The sequence below is a fragment of the Myzus persicae genome, unplaced genomic scaffold (genome assembly GCF_001856785.1).
Source record: "Myzus persicae strain clone G006 unplaced genomic scaffold, MPER_G0061.0, whole genome shotgun sequence".
Taxonomy (NCBI): Eukaryota; Metazoa; Arthropoda; class Insecta; order Hemiptera; family Aphididae; genus Myzus; species Myzus persicae.
The window spans coordinates 75,906-90,797 of record NW_019102455.1 but is presented as its reverse complement, the minus strand read 5'-3'; the positions used below and the strand labels follow the sequence as shown (position 1 = coordinate 90,797).

At 29.9% G+C, this 14,892-nt stretch overlaps 1 protein-coding gene across 6 annotated transcripts in view; it reads right to left on the bottom strand.

The window, feature by feature from the left end:
- The window catches only part of LOC111032176 (potassium voltage-gated channel subfamily H member 2), a 128,799-nt gene that overhangs the window by 85,764 nt on the left and 28,143 nt on the right, over positions 1 to 14,892 (bottom strand). For all 6 annotated transcript variants that reach the window (XM_022312412.1, XM_022312410.1, XM_022312415.1 and 3 more), the window contains one exon: positions 7,584 to 7,814. In XM_022312412.1, the coding sequence (XP_022168104.1) occupies positions 7,584 to 7,814 (231 nt within the window). The remainder of the gene's footprint in view (positions 1 to 7,583; positions 7,815 to 14,892) is intronic.

Sequence of the window (14,892 nt, the reverse complement as noted above, 5' to 3'; positions counted from 1 at the left end):
ATTAACATTTGAATTAGCGTGACTATACTAAATAAGTGTTTCCTCTTCAAAGCCTAATATTTTACACTTTGTATTTACATTTAAAAGACCTTTCGATTATTAGAATAGTATTATAACCACACAGCATTGACATCTTAAGCCTTTCGACTTATTTGAAAGTTCAAATGTTCCAAAAAGTTACTTTTATTTAGTCACGAAATCAAATTGAAACACATTTTTTCGTTATTTTTGTTGTTTGGGAGCGTCCGAGTATATTAACTAATCGAATAATACTTAATAACTAAGATGATAATAATTGCATTATTTTAAGGTACAATTTTAATTGAATAAACTTGTATCAATAACAGTTTTAGCCTGAATTATTAATTCCGAACAATGTATAACTCATATTTCGATTTCATTTAAAATAATTCCAAAAAAATTAAGCAAATTGGTACCCCCATGTTATGTCGAATTCGACTCTAGGCAAAGCGAATAATGGGGTTGGTTTTAAAATGATGGGTTTCTTGCCGGGAAAGCAACAACATTTGTTTAGAGATTGCCAGTGTAGTATAAAAACAGAATTTAAAACACTACGATATTATATTCATGAAAGTGTAAAAAAAAACAAAAGTTTATTTTTAAATTCCGTTCAGGAAGATTTGTAATTTAATTTTTGGGCAAGTATATAGTATATTATCATACACATAATACATAGGTAATACAATTTAATTTCACATTTTTTTTTAAATTCGTAAAGCGGTGAACAGAAAGAAGACTCCCATTGTGACCACTTATATAAGAACTGGATAGATAGGTTGTAGAAAACATTTCTAAATGTTTATCATTGAAACTAGTTTCTGTTAGTGATGCATAGATACATATATAATAACATGCTATAATATATTTGTGTTCTAGTATAATAATATATACCTATACGTATTATGTACAATAGTAAATAAACGCTCAGGATGATTTCAAAAGAGGCCCCGTGGGAAACGATCACGGTAGTTCACAGTGTGTGAAAAATTATGAATAAACTATATAATATCGTGAGAAGCTTGGATAGGGATTTCCAATAGACGCGACACTTGCGGCGGCGCCGGTCGGATTAAACGGTGCCGAAATCGCAGGATTTAGGTGGCTTCAGATTTTATTTTTATTTTACTTTCACCTCGGTCGTTTGGCGATGAAATAAATGATACGGACCGACGGTTTAGTCGGATGGATTTTTACCGAATGGAGTTTGCTGTCGCGGACCCGTCGATTTTTCCGCGTTTCGAAAACGTTATTAATCATTCGACGGTCATATATTTTCGTCAAAAACAATATTATATACTTTTCGACCGGACGCACACGCATACCGACCGTTATTGAACTCCCTGACAGGGTTGTCGTAATGATACGCGCTTTGCTAATCTCATCGCAGTGTGTGTTCGTGTGTCCACGTGTGCGTGTGTGATTGTACGAATACGATTCGTTTCGCTTTGTCGAATAGAAGCTTTTCGAAGTCTCATTTATATGTCGTGTCAAAGCTCGGCAAGTTAACCATTTTTTTTAAAGTAAACTATTTTAATTTGTGTAATAAAAGATTCAACTAAGTTAAGTTGAAGTTAAATTCAAAAATTAAACAAACTTAAGTAACGAAGTCAATTTTCAAAATATGTTAAAAAAAATATTAATAAAGTTAAGTTAAAAATTGAAAATTAATATTTTTAAATTATATAGGTAATGACATAACAGTGAGCAAACACCAGACTTTTTAGACTTTTTTTAAGAACAACTAATGTTTAGGTAGTAGAGAAATGTAGAACAAATTACGAAAACCATTTATTAAAGTTGAATAATAAAGTTTTTCATTCGAGTTCTTTTACCAGTGTATCGATTAATCTGGTGAAGCGATACGAATTCTAAAACAGATATAAACATTTTTAAATAGATCTTAAGTCTACTTTATATTGACTATACCAGAAGACAGAGACCATAGATGGAAATTGTTATAATACTATTTTTCAACTTCTACTTTTTGAAGTATAATTTTTTTAGGATTCAGAAGGATAAAATGAAAAATGTGGTTTGCTGACATATAAAGCAGACTTGACGAAACAATTAAATCTATTTTCAAAATTTATGTCACTTTACAAGATCATCAATCAGCACGTTGGAAGTAGAACACTCGTCATCTAAATGTCTATGTATGGCGCTCAAGCGATTGACAATGACAGAAAACGACCACGGCGCTTTTAATTCAGCCCATAACTTAGAAGGCATTGAAAAAATTAAAGTAATATTATTTAATTATTAACTTTGGACTTTTAACTTTAATTCCTGCCCGAGGTTAGTCAGAGCAAGTCGTGTGTGTACATTTTGCGTGCGCGAAAATTCCTGTTATTTATTATTATATTATTACTATGCGCAGCTGCAGCCACGTGCCTGTCGCAAAGATCGACGGCGCGCGGTCCCTCTCCCGTGTGCGTTCCACATACATATAATACATATATATATATATACATACACACATACACACAGGCGAAGTTCTCTGCCGCTGATAACCACTTACCACACACGGTTGGAGGGTATGAGTCGACCGCGGCGGTAGTTACATCACGGAGAACTCGATGACGTCATACCGCGAGCGACGTCACGGTTCCCCGGGCCGTTGACTCCACCCGCACGTCGCACAATCGTACAAAACTACTAAAATATTTTAGGCGTTATCGTACAACTCCGGTAGTATCGGCTCGTGGCCTCAACGCTGGCAAAAACTGCCCTCGTACACTAATATTATCATCATTTCAATTATTTACTATACGAGGCAATTTATTTTCATAAAATTACTAGTTTTCTCGGAAAGTTAACGAATTAATACTTTTTTCAAAATCATCTTTTTTAATCATTTTTTAATTTATTTTATACGTTTTTAAATTTGTATTCTGCAGTAAAAAATTTAACTGATAATTTCGAACTACAGTTTAAATAGTTAAAGATGAATAGTAATAGCTATAACTTATAAATATTTAAAATTCTAAATAGCGTAGTTAAGTGTCACAGCGGTAATCGGAAAACGTTGGTCTACTACTTCACAGGTCGATCAATTCTGTATGCTGTCATTCAGAAAAGTGAACATCTTATAAAATTATAACGATAAAATATAGTGAAAGACGTAATTTTTTTCTCAAAAAAGTTGTCTTGAAATGACTTTAAATTACGTAGAATATTTTCAAAAACTTGGTACTTTTCGATAAAATTAATTTATCTTTCAAAGAATTGCCCTGTATATAATACTTCAAATTTCGATACTCAAGATTAGGCGTGCACAAAATATAGTAACTGTTGTGTATATATAGGTTTCAAGTGAAAATACCAACAGCGTTCCTTGAGGGTCTCCGATATATAAATTCAAACTAGACAGCGTAATCTATTAAGTTTTGGAAGCATAGCAGTTGTATAGCACACGAATTCGTACTATATAGCAATTGCGTGTAATGATAATAATAACTTAAGATGTTTTCTTGTATTCGTTCTCGTTTTTAAAATTGAACGCAGTATTTTCGCCAAACCACAAGAATATTATAAGCGTTATAGAAAAATACCGCACTTGTGTGTGTATATTCTAAGGATGCCAAAACTAACTATAAGTCATATGATAAGGGTTTTTTTTTATCTTAAATGGAAACAATGCATTATTAAAAAATTGTGCCAATGTACAAGAACTTTTTTGTCATAGTTTACATTTATAATAATATATTACTACAGCGAAACGGGTTGGTATAAATAAAATATCTGATACAACTTAACCAAAACCAATTTGAAACTTGAAAAAAAAACCATTAAAACTTAATTTTTGAATACTAACCAAACTGGCCGAAAAAATTTTAATTATCATGTGTATAATGAGTATTTTATTAATTTTATACTTCAAACAAACAATACATTTAGATATAGGAATGTCTTAATCCTATTTGCTATAATGCCTATTACTCCTTATATATAATATAATATAAATATAATTATTCGTTTATTAGATTTTTATAAGTTACAACTTTGTTTAGACATTAAATTGTTTCAACAAAACAAACATAACACGGAATTCCATAATATGCTTTGTTATTATTATTTTTTTTTTTTACACTGCATAAAATAGTTGTTTAGCAATCATTACTATGCATGCATGTCGTATACAACATCAATAACTCATAAGCTAAATTATAATAGTTATAATAATATATTTTACTTCATATTTTGGTGAGTTTTATGATTAACTATATCTATATTATTATAACTTTATAGAGATGTTCTTATATTTTAATTACATATTAATTTTGTTTTGCACTCATATAATTAAGAATGTTCTTAAGAAAAGTCTTCAAAACTGTGTGTACTGTGCACCGAGCATCACGTCCATTGTGTCAGTCGACACGTTCATATTGATTTTTCAAAACGTTCATGGGCCGTACTACATTTTGGTGAAAATAGTACCTAAACCAAAATTCCTTTTTTGGAATGTCTTACGGCATTTCACAGGGTTGGCCATTATTTTAATAACTCGCAATTTGCATACAATTACATTGACCAAGATAAAATACGGTATAAATATTTATAAATACATACACTATAAAATAAACTGGATCATTTAATATAAAAGCTAAGTTAAATTATTCATTTCCGTTTAATAGACTTTATAAATATTTCAAATTGTATTTGGCCGTGAAATTTTAAAATAATTGTATCTAATAAATAAAATAAATACACAACATTAAAGCATCAGTCTATTGTCACATTATACTTCACATAAAATGCTGCAATAAATAAATAACTGGCAATTGAACCATAAAACTTAATTGTATAACATTTTAATGTTATCTCTTGCCGAAATAGTTATGGTCCTCTTGGTACATTTTTGAGGAAGAAAAAAATTTACATTTTACGTTTTAATAATATACAGAAAGTGCTTGTAATTAAGTTTTGTGACCACAAAATATGATATAATAATTAACATTATGTTTGATAATTTGGCATTACTTATCTAAGCTATACTAACGGTTAAAGATAATGATATCACGTTTTAAATATTACTAGATTTTATGATATTATTAGATATGTATGAAACTGCCGTGACACCATTTCAAAGAATTATGGATTACAATACACGTCTTTAGGGAAATGTTCATTGTCTTTCGGCTTCTCAATGGCATTGTGTTTTAAAATATAATATTTACAACTCATAAATAAGATATTAAATATTATATGAAATCTCCAGGGGCCCATGTAATGTAATATTGAAACCAATTTTCAGGATAAGCCGTCGGTCCCGCCCCCGATGGTTCATTAAAATATCATCATTCGATTACACCAAGATATTAATTCAAAAACCAGTGTCACCCGTAACAATTGTAGTAGAAATCTAGGTCAAATATATGTGAACTTTAAAGACCTTGTGAAGAACGTTCATTTTACTGTTTGTTATAGTATCGCATATTAATGTGTTTATTCTATTTCAACTAGAATGTGAATGTATTGATTCGTTTTTTAAATCAAATGGTAAATGATAAATTACAAATTTGTTTAGTCTTGTTACCTAACTTGCTCACATAAGTAACACGCTACCTATCTATTATGTATGTATGTATAGATTAAATAAAGTACAATAGTTTAAAACCAAACGTGTACTACAATGTACATGATATATTATAATTTATAATGTTTATTTTCAAAAGTTCTAATTACTTATAGAAGAAATTTACATCTAGTACATTTAGTAGGTACACTAAATTCTCGTATATTATGTAACATTAATAGATTGTCATTATGTGTAAAATTAATTTAAAACCACTTCACTATAATAAAGAAGAAAAATACACCGAAATTAATAACTATAACCAAATGCTTGTTACTACCTATATCAAGTAGGCTTTAAATTATTTAAAACAAATACCGCAAAACATTTTTCACGATTTCGCAAATTAGTTAAAAGCGATATAAAATTATAAAGCATCGATTTATTAGAATAGCGATAAAATAACGACTTTAAAATTTAAAGAAATTATACAGCCGACTATATTTTGTCAAAACGTATAATGAACGCTGCACAGAAATAAGTTATTATTTTGACTTTTTTAGACACACATGCATATTTATATGCAGAGGAAATTAATGATTAACGTTTCACCAAAAGTATAGCGACTGACTCGAACATCGAAAAATACATTATATACAATACCTAACTTGTTTGTATTTTAATTTTTTATTATTATTTTTTTTATGCTTTCTATTTGAAAATTTATTTTTATGTTTGTGTGTATGTGTGTGTGTCCTATTCTTAACAGCGCCTAAAAAAAATGTGTTTTGAAAATAAAGGCTGAGTACGATAGTCGATAAGTTATCGTAAGATATTTTTTCAATTATTAAGTGTTGTGTTACATTATTTTTTTGTATCGTTCAACATCTATGTGTTGTTTTTAGAAATCGACTTTCGTTTACCAAAATATTACTAGATTAAAATAAAACATCGCCTAGTTTGTAAACGAGTGTACACTAGGCGTATATAAACATCTATAATATATATTATATATTATAGTATATACATATATATAACCATCAGTGCCAGTAAACTCTCACCCTCTAAATAACGTAGCGAAACGATTTACGAGCTCCTACTCCGTCTTATTGGCTGACGGATATTAAAGAGACTGTACGGTACGCGTACTCTTCAAGACTGTATACACATGACCTTTGTTCAAATGGTACATCGGCAGTATAAAATTAAACATCTCGAGCTTGAGCTTTGAGCTTATACGTTTTCCCTTTTATCACATACACGAAAAGTAGGCATGAGACGGGTTTTCCTGTTTAATGATGTTATTGATGTTAAGTCAAAGAACTTATACTACGTGATTGTTAAACCAACTGGTGAATGGAGAAATAACGATGAAATAAATACGTTTATAGATTATAGTTATATGGACATAGGTAATATAAATCAATTTTTCTATTGAAGTGTGCATAATTACTTGAATAAAAAAACTAGAGTATTTAGTATAGCTGTGATGAAAAGCTTACTTTGAGAATGAAACGTACATTGAAATATAAGAGATCTAAATATCTAATGTACATATAGTATTATATTGCCTCTTAAGTACACTAGATCCAAAAAACACATCTACACAGCATAGGCATACCGTATTGGCGACATGATTTAGAAACATGTACTTTAAGTCAAACAACAAAATATTCATGGAAACTTTGAACCTGATTAAACTTTCACAGAAATATGCGTCTAAAATTTACGCTTTAAATTACTTTATTTTATGCATCCGCGTGACCAATACGGTCATACGGAGTGAACAATTTAGAATCATTCTTTTGCAACCATCACGAATGAGAAAAATATTTTCCAAACCTTTTCAAAACTCTTTCAAAACAAAAATGACCACAATGTTCCACGATGACGATGGCTCGTGAGTCGTGAAGCCAATTTATGGCAATACGAAAAAAAAAATAGCCCTCACAAATTACATAATATATACGATTACTATCACCATGGGTATAGTCAATGTAGATAATAACGATTATTATAATATTATTAAACTTTCAGCCGGTCTTACCGTCTTTCCGGTAGTAGAGTATCTCAAAATGTCTCTCCATGCCCGCGGCCAGCGCTTCCTTGACCACGGACACGGCGTGCTGCGACGTCATCGGCCCCTGGAGGAAGTCACATATTGCCGGGCACTGCATTACCTCGGCCCGGCTGTAACCGGTCATGTGACAAAAACCGTCCGAGCAGTAGATTATGTTACAGCCGGCTTGCTGTGCATTGGCTACCAAAAAACTTCGGTCTAAAAAAATAAAAATACAACGCGTTATTATCTGCACGTACATTTAAGTATGTGGGTGTGATGGGTGCGTGTGCAATGTTAACATGAGCTGTACAGTGCTGCGGGTAGGTAGGTTAATCGGTATTTTATTGACTTTTTAAATTACTTTCTATTTGCGTTTTACTATAACTAACCCGGTAGTGTCGACAAAGCTCAAGCGTGAATTAAATAATAGGTATATTACGTTCAATAAGCGTATAACGATTAAAATATTATATAATAAAATGCACAAATATCTTAAACACTGCATTTTTTTCGGCAGATCAATGAATGCGGTTTTAAACCACACACCATCCTATATCAACATACATAATAATTTATTATAATCATATATTTAAGTAAAAATATACGATAAGACATTGATTAACTCGATATCGATATTTTTCAATGTGAGATTAAGAAAATTGACAATATTATAGTGTTATTGCCTACTTTCTACATTCTACCCTACCCAAACAATTTCAGTCAACCACTGAAATCTCTGAAAACTTGACCTCGGTAACTTAGATTTTTGTGACTCTTTTAGCGTTTTGTGACTTTTTAGTCTTTTATTAACAGTGAACACCCTACCCGAAATAACATCAAACACACTATATTTCCGTAGGAAGTAGATACACATAATAATATATAGCAGGTACACAATATATATAGAATAATATATGAAATAAAGAACAATACAAGTATAAATTCAATCGACATATCAATTTCATATTAAAAAGTAAGCCAATACCAATTGTTTAATTAAAAGTTAAGAGATTATAATAAGACTAAGTGTGGTTTTATAAATAACAGTTTTAATAACACGAGCTTCGGATTACCTACATAACGTCGTTATGCGTATAATGCTATAAATATTTTATTCGTTAATGCTTACAGATTTGATACCAAAACATTTTAAATATTCAGTGTGTATAAAAACGGTTTTTTACTTAATTCAAAAACAAAATAATAAAAAATTATGTGACGTATATTTGACACTTGACTGATCGTATTTCCATCGACCTAAACTATATTCATATCGTTTTCAATGCACAAATTTATTTTTTTAAGCTTTAATAATGCCCTGCTAATTTAATCTGCAGCAAAAAACGAGATCATAAGAGTTAAATAAAAACATTTGAATACGTGTATTTTACAGTGACATCATTTTCTATCTTCATCGTCACTGGTCGCGAGAAATGACGACACAGATGTTTTAATGCAGCGGCGGTCGAGTGGAATGTTATAGAAAGCGACGGAAATAAATCGAGTAAAGAACGACAGTCAATTTTGCAGTATTTTTATTTCCTCCGTAAGTTCTACCTAAGCCGAACTCGCACAGCAATTTGGCGGAGCTTATTTTTTTTCACGACTCATTAACATAATAAATTTAGACACCAGACGCGAGCCGCCAAAGTGCATCTAATTTCGTCGTTGTGTTCAATAACAATAATGTATTTCTCATATAATAACGACCGATCAAATATGATTTAATTTTCCGTTAAAAAAAAATTAAATTGATGGATCACTGTTGTACTTAAATTAATTATATTCGTAAATGGTAAATCAATACATAAAAAAAGTGTTGAAGTATCACAAATAATATTCCCATCAGTTATTCGAAAAAAGTCCATTATTCTGTCGGAGGATAAAGAGTGAAAAACCTATGGTTTTTAAATCGATGGGTTTTATGGAACTTGCCTCTTTTGACTCCACAATTCGCGGAGCTGCGTGTATTTCACACTGGTTTGATACGTTTCTATAATTCCACTAAACATAATATTTCTATAAACGGACTAGTGTTTGCAATAATCACGGGAGGTTGCTGAACGATCAGAAGTCAGCGTGACACTTCTGTTGTGTTCAATGGTGCAGGTCACTGGCCGAATAATGTCTAATGTTAAGTATCATGATATGATATGGTTGTAAAAAATAAACAAGTATCAAGTACTGCAGCGCATTGGCCCCAAAAATTAACAACACGCTTTAATAACGGCCTATTTAACAACTGAATTGGCTTACAACCTGACGACACGAACAACTACGTCGAGTATGGTGATTTCGCACGGAGGGGCTTCTACGTTAATACACACCATATACTCCGTGTATTATAGGTATATACTGTCGGCAATAACTTTCAGCACGCATATGGGTAGGTGCTTAAAAACCTTCAAACCGGAAACCCGCTGAATTGCCGTGGATCAGTTGACCGTATCATGTAAATGAAAATATATACACCGTAAACATAAATCGCGCATTTCGACGTTAAACAAACACGCACTTTACGTAAAAAATACATCATCATAATTTGATTTCTGTCTGATTGGAAAAGGTCGATTGACATTAAACAAAAATTCCCGGGATCGCGAAGAGTGTGTGCAGCAGTTTATTCGAGAGGTTGTATGCCACGGCCCACGAGGGAGTCTAAATATCTCTTCTGGGATATTATTCTCTTCTGCTCGCTGTTCGCTCAAAGTCATTGCATTGTGCCCGGAATGATTAATGGCATGAAACAAACCAAAGCCAATACGAAGGGAGAAGGGGGAGACACGACCAACTTACATTAGTGTATTGATTTCAATCTGTTGATAGATTCGACAAATCTAAAGGTAAATTGTAAAATGTTTACATTTATGAAGACATTTGAAACATTTAAAAATAAAAGACGAATTAATCGTGATAAGTTATTTGGCATTCAATATAATATTATTATAATATCTTCTTAATAAAATATGTTAATATTCATCAGTTTCAAAATCCAAACGATTATTATTTTTTAATTTGTACTAAAAAAATACACATACAATTATAAAATTCAGATAAATTCAAAGTAGGTACCTATATCTATATAATACTATATTAATGTACTTTAATAATTAAAGCTTCGGCGTAATTACAATGCCTCAATATGAGTCACCTTACTGACCACTATTTATTAAGCCCTTTTTTTTTAATTACTAATAATATTTTTATTTCGCTATTTAATAGTTACTACTACAAAAATCATTGAAGTCGGTAAGTCGGTTTGCCATTATATCTTCGAAGTACATTGTTTTAAAGGAGTTGGATGAATACATTTTTTGTGACATCATATGGGGTGTGAAACGTAGATACTAAATCACATGAATCTTATATTCAAAAATAATGTGGAACATTTGAAATATTGCAGCGAGTCTTATCGATTTAACGTCGTACGAGAAAACTGGTGTACATGCATTGCCGGTAAGAGTTTAAGTCCACATTTAATATGAAACAACGCTTTAAACAAAAACTAAAAAAAAATTAACGTCTCCTCAATAGTTAGGTACCTATTTCTGCCCATTTTCTCGTGTCAAAAACACCAGTTGAAAGTTGAGTGAAATTCGGTCTAAATACAAAAACAACAATAATTTTCTTATACCTATACTTTACCTTATATTGTTTAATTAAATAACTACACTGATCTACTGCAATGGACATTTTAATAAGATTTTTAATGTTAAATATATTTTTCAATGTTTGAAAAAGTTTAAATCAATTATATTATCATCTTAAACTTAATATTGATTAACAAAAATTAAGCATACCTTTTTTATACAATATTTGAATATTGAATCTTAACTGAAACAATTATATTATGCATCTAACCTATGTGTTCATTTTAACACAATATTTTGAATGTATATTTATGACTTTGTATTATTTTATAAAAACATAGTTTATAAAATGTATATTAATAGTTATAATTGATTGATTTGAAACAATATAGGTAGTTTTTACTTTTTAATCAATGTTTTATGTAATTTAGTATTATTTGCTTTATAAAAATGCCTTTTCACTTTTCAAATTGTATATTATACCTTTATGACTGCATAAAGTGCGTATACATTAATTTCTTATTACGATCATGATAACTTAATAAATGTATTAAATTCGTCATGAATAGACAAGTGAATAAAATAATATAACGAGTGGTCTAGACTACAAACCATGCCAGGTATGCGGAAACCGCAACACAATTAAACACATATTTACTGCCTGTAGAGCATATGAGGCACAGAACAGGGAAACAGATCTCCAACCGCATGGAAGAAATACTGGCACTAACGGTAATAAATTAAGATAAAATTGTTTGCTTTACAGTAATATTATTAACTACATAACACGTTATGAAAAACTAGTAATAATTATATTAAGTATATCATCGAACATAATATTTGAGGCCTATTCAATAAATAAAATATAACGTTCATAACTCTTAATTTTTGCCGTTTCCGTTGGATAAAAATAAAGTTATTCGTGAAGGAAACAAATATTTAAAAATCATAAGTAGTTTTAAGTATTAAAGTGCTTTTTCAGACTGTGAGAGTTGTATAGGTATATATCGCACCGCCATCATTTCCGTTTTTAAAATTTTTTTTAAAAACTTACTGACTATATGCATTTTGATTTATGCATGCATATAATAATCGCGAAATGAATTCGTTACTTCTACTATTCTTTCTCGTAAATGTATTATTGTTAATTTTATCTATAACTCTGACATGCATTACAAATGCCCTGAAACGATGTTTATTCTCATTGTTTGTTTATCAAAAGTAATAATATACTACACACAGTATGTTCACTCAATATAATGTTTTCCTCGCCGAAAAGAAATTACAGTAAATAAGTACCTTCACACGGTTTGTGAGCTACTTAATAATATTTTACAAAGTCGTACATATTTTAGAAAAGTTCTTATCAAAATATTAAAAAAACATATTTTACTCTGGACAGTGCCCGGTCCAAAAAAAAAAAAACAAATAAGTGAATAAAACATTTTGTTAATAATTATTGATCGTAACATGGTTTAGCCTGATTCGCTGCAGCTATGCTTACAATCTAACTGAACACAGATACGTACTACATCAGTATTACAACATGATTTAAAACAAAGTAAGGCCAATCGTATAATATACAACAAAATTAATAAATCATTATAATCCAACGTCATAATGTAAAATCGTTGGATATAATAATATTATGTAATATGAACAGAGATATCGCGTTAGGAAGAGTAGTTAAGTTTAAATAACAATAATGTTTCATAAAAAGAAAATGCGTTACACAATAGGCTGAAGAAAAATGTTTGAAGTTGTCCATATTATTATTATATTGTTTCACTCAGGTTTGCTAAAATTCTCGACTATGTTTGAGGAACAAATGACAATATTTATATTTATCTGTCACATTCGTAGTTATTCAGTGTGGCCGAAGCTCATTTTTGCACTAGAAACTAAAATGTCTGTGTAATATAGGCACTTAGCATAATAGATTGATTATACGTATTCACTTGGGTGTACACATTATTTTTTTAGTATAAATAATGTATTTACATCCTTGTGGACAAGTATGAGTCATTATTATTCCACCAAACTCCATACGCTTGGTTCCGTGTTTTTTTATCATATTTTTTCTTGCTTCGTTCTCAATTATATTAATATATCTACTGCAACAAGGTTCAGCAGAAAAGTTATTTCCTAAATTACGATTTGAAGGCGCTCGCTAATACGTCATCGTGTAAAATGTTCATTGTTTTACGCCTCGATTATAATCAAAACTATACAGGAAACTCTGGAAACTATTTTAGTTGGGAATAAGCTCCTTTTGAAAAACAAAAACTCTGCTCGTCTCAATATACGTGATTTCACTGTACAGCTGCCTCATGAACTACACTCGATTACCCGAAACGAATGTTGAATAGGACTTTTAATTTCTTACGTAGTTAGGTGCCTAGCAATTTTCCAGAAAACTGTTGTCGCAACGAATTCGACCACCCTTGTAATATTACTTATACCATGGCCAATTTACCTCAAAAGCAAATACCCACTAATCAGAGTTAACCAAGTTGAGTATTCCAAGTAAAATATTTGCGCCTTCTGGAGAGTTTAAAATCATTATAAGGTTGAGTTTTAAGTGACTCTGGAGATCAAAGAACCAAAAATTACATTCACTAGGTATAATTTTTTTTTTAAATAGTAATTTCGCTTAAAGACAAATTATATTATGTAAAGAAAAAGTAACTGTGAGATGTAACATAGAAAAAAATCATTAATACAAATACAGAAGAAGAACCTGATAAAAAATAAAAAACATCAATCGAAAAAACATGGATATAAAAAGAAAAATTGACATAACATCATTAAAATCATGAAGGCTTATAAACAATATACATAATTTATATTACATAAATACATAATACATGAAATTCAGCTATAGCGTCACCATAAATTGAATTTCGCGGTCGTACAAATTATTTTTTCCGATTATAAACATAAATTTAAATAATGCATTATGTAATAAAAATTATATATGCCATTCAATTATCATGACAATAAAAAATATATTTGAAATTAATCAAGGAAATAAATATTCTTGATTTATTTATCTCAATAAAAATGTAATTAATAGTTATAGATTTGGCAATTTCGTAACAAAAAGTTTTATGTAAATTATACACAAAATATCTTATAATTTAAATGAATTTATAGTAGTTATAGGCACACCCAAATTCACAAATTATTATTATTTTAGACTTCATAGTTTATGGCTGTGCTATAACTATTTTCAGTAATTAAAGCCCTAAATTAAAATGATTCACCGTTGTGATATCATCGCATGGATGTGATATTCGAGTATACGTTTAAAAATTATAGACAATATTAACTGAATACATGTTATATTTATACTTATGAAACAATCAGTAATTTATTTTTAAACTTTATTAATTTTTATAGAAATTAAAAAAAAAAAATAATATTTTAAACAATGTCAAATATCTATGTCACTATTAGGAAAATTAATTCGACTCAACAAGTCATTAAAATTAAGATATACTAAAAAGAAAATATTTATAGATCATCACACTTATTCACACTATAAGACATATTTTAGTATGAATAATGAGTTACAAGACACATAGTTGAGCAAAACTTGACGACTTATTATTTTAATTTACTTTTTAAATATATGAAACAAAAATGGTTAACAAAATGTTTGATTTATGAAAAAAATTAATTTTATTACCTAACCTACATTT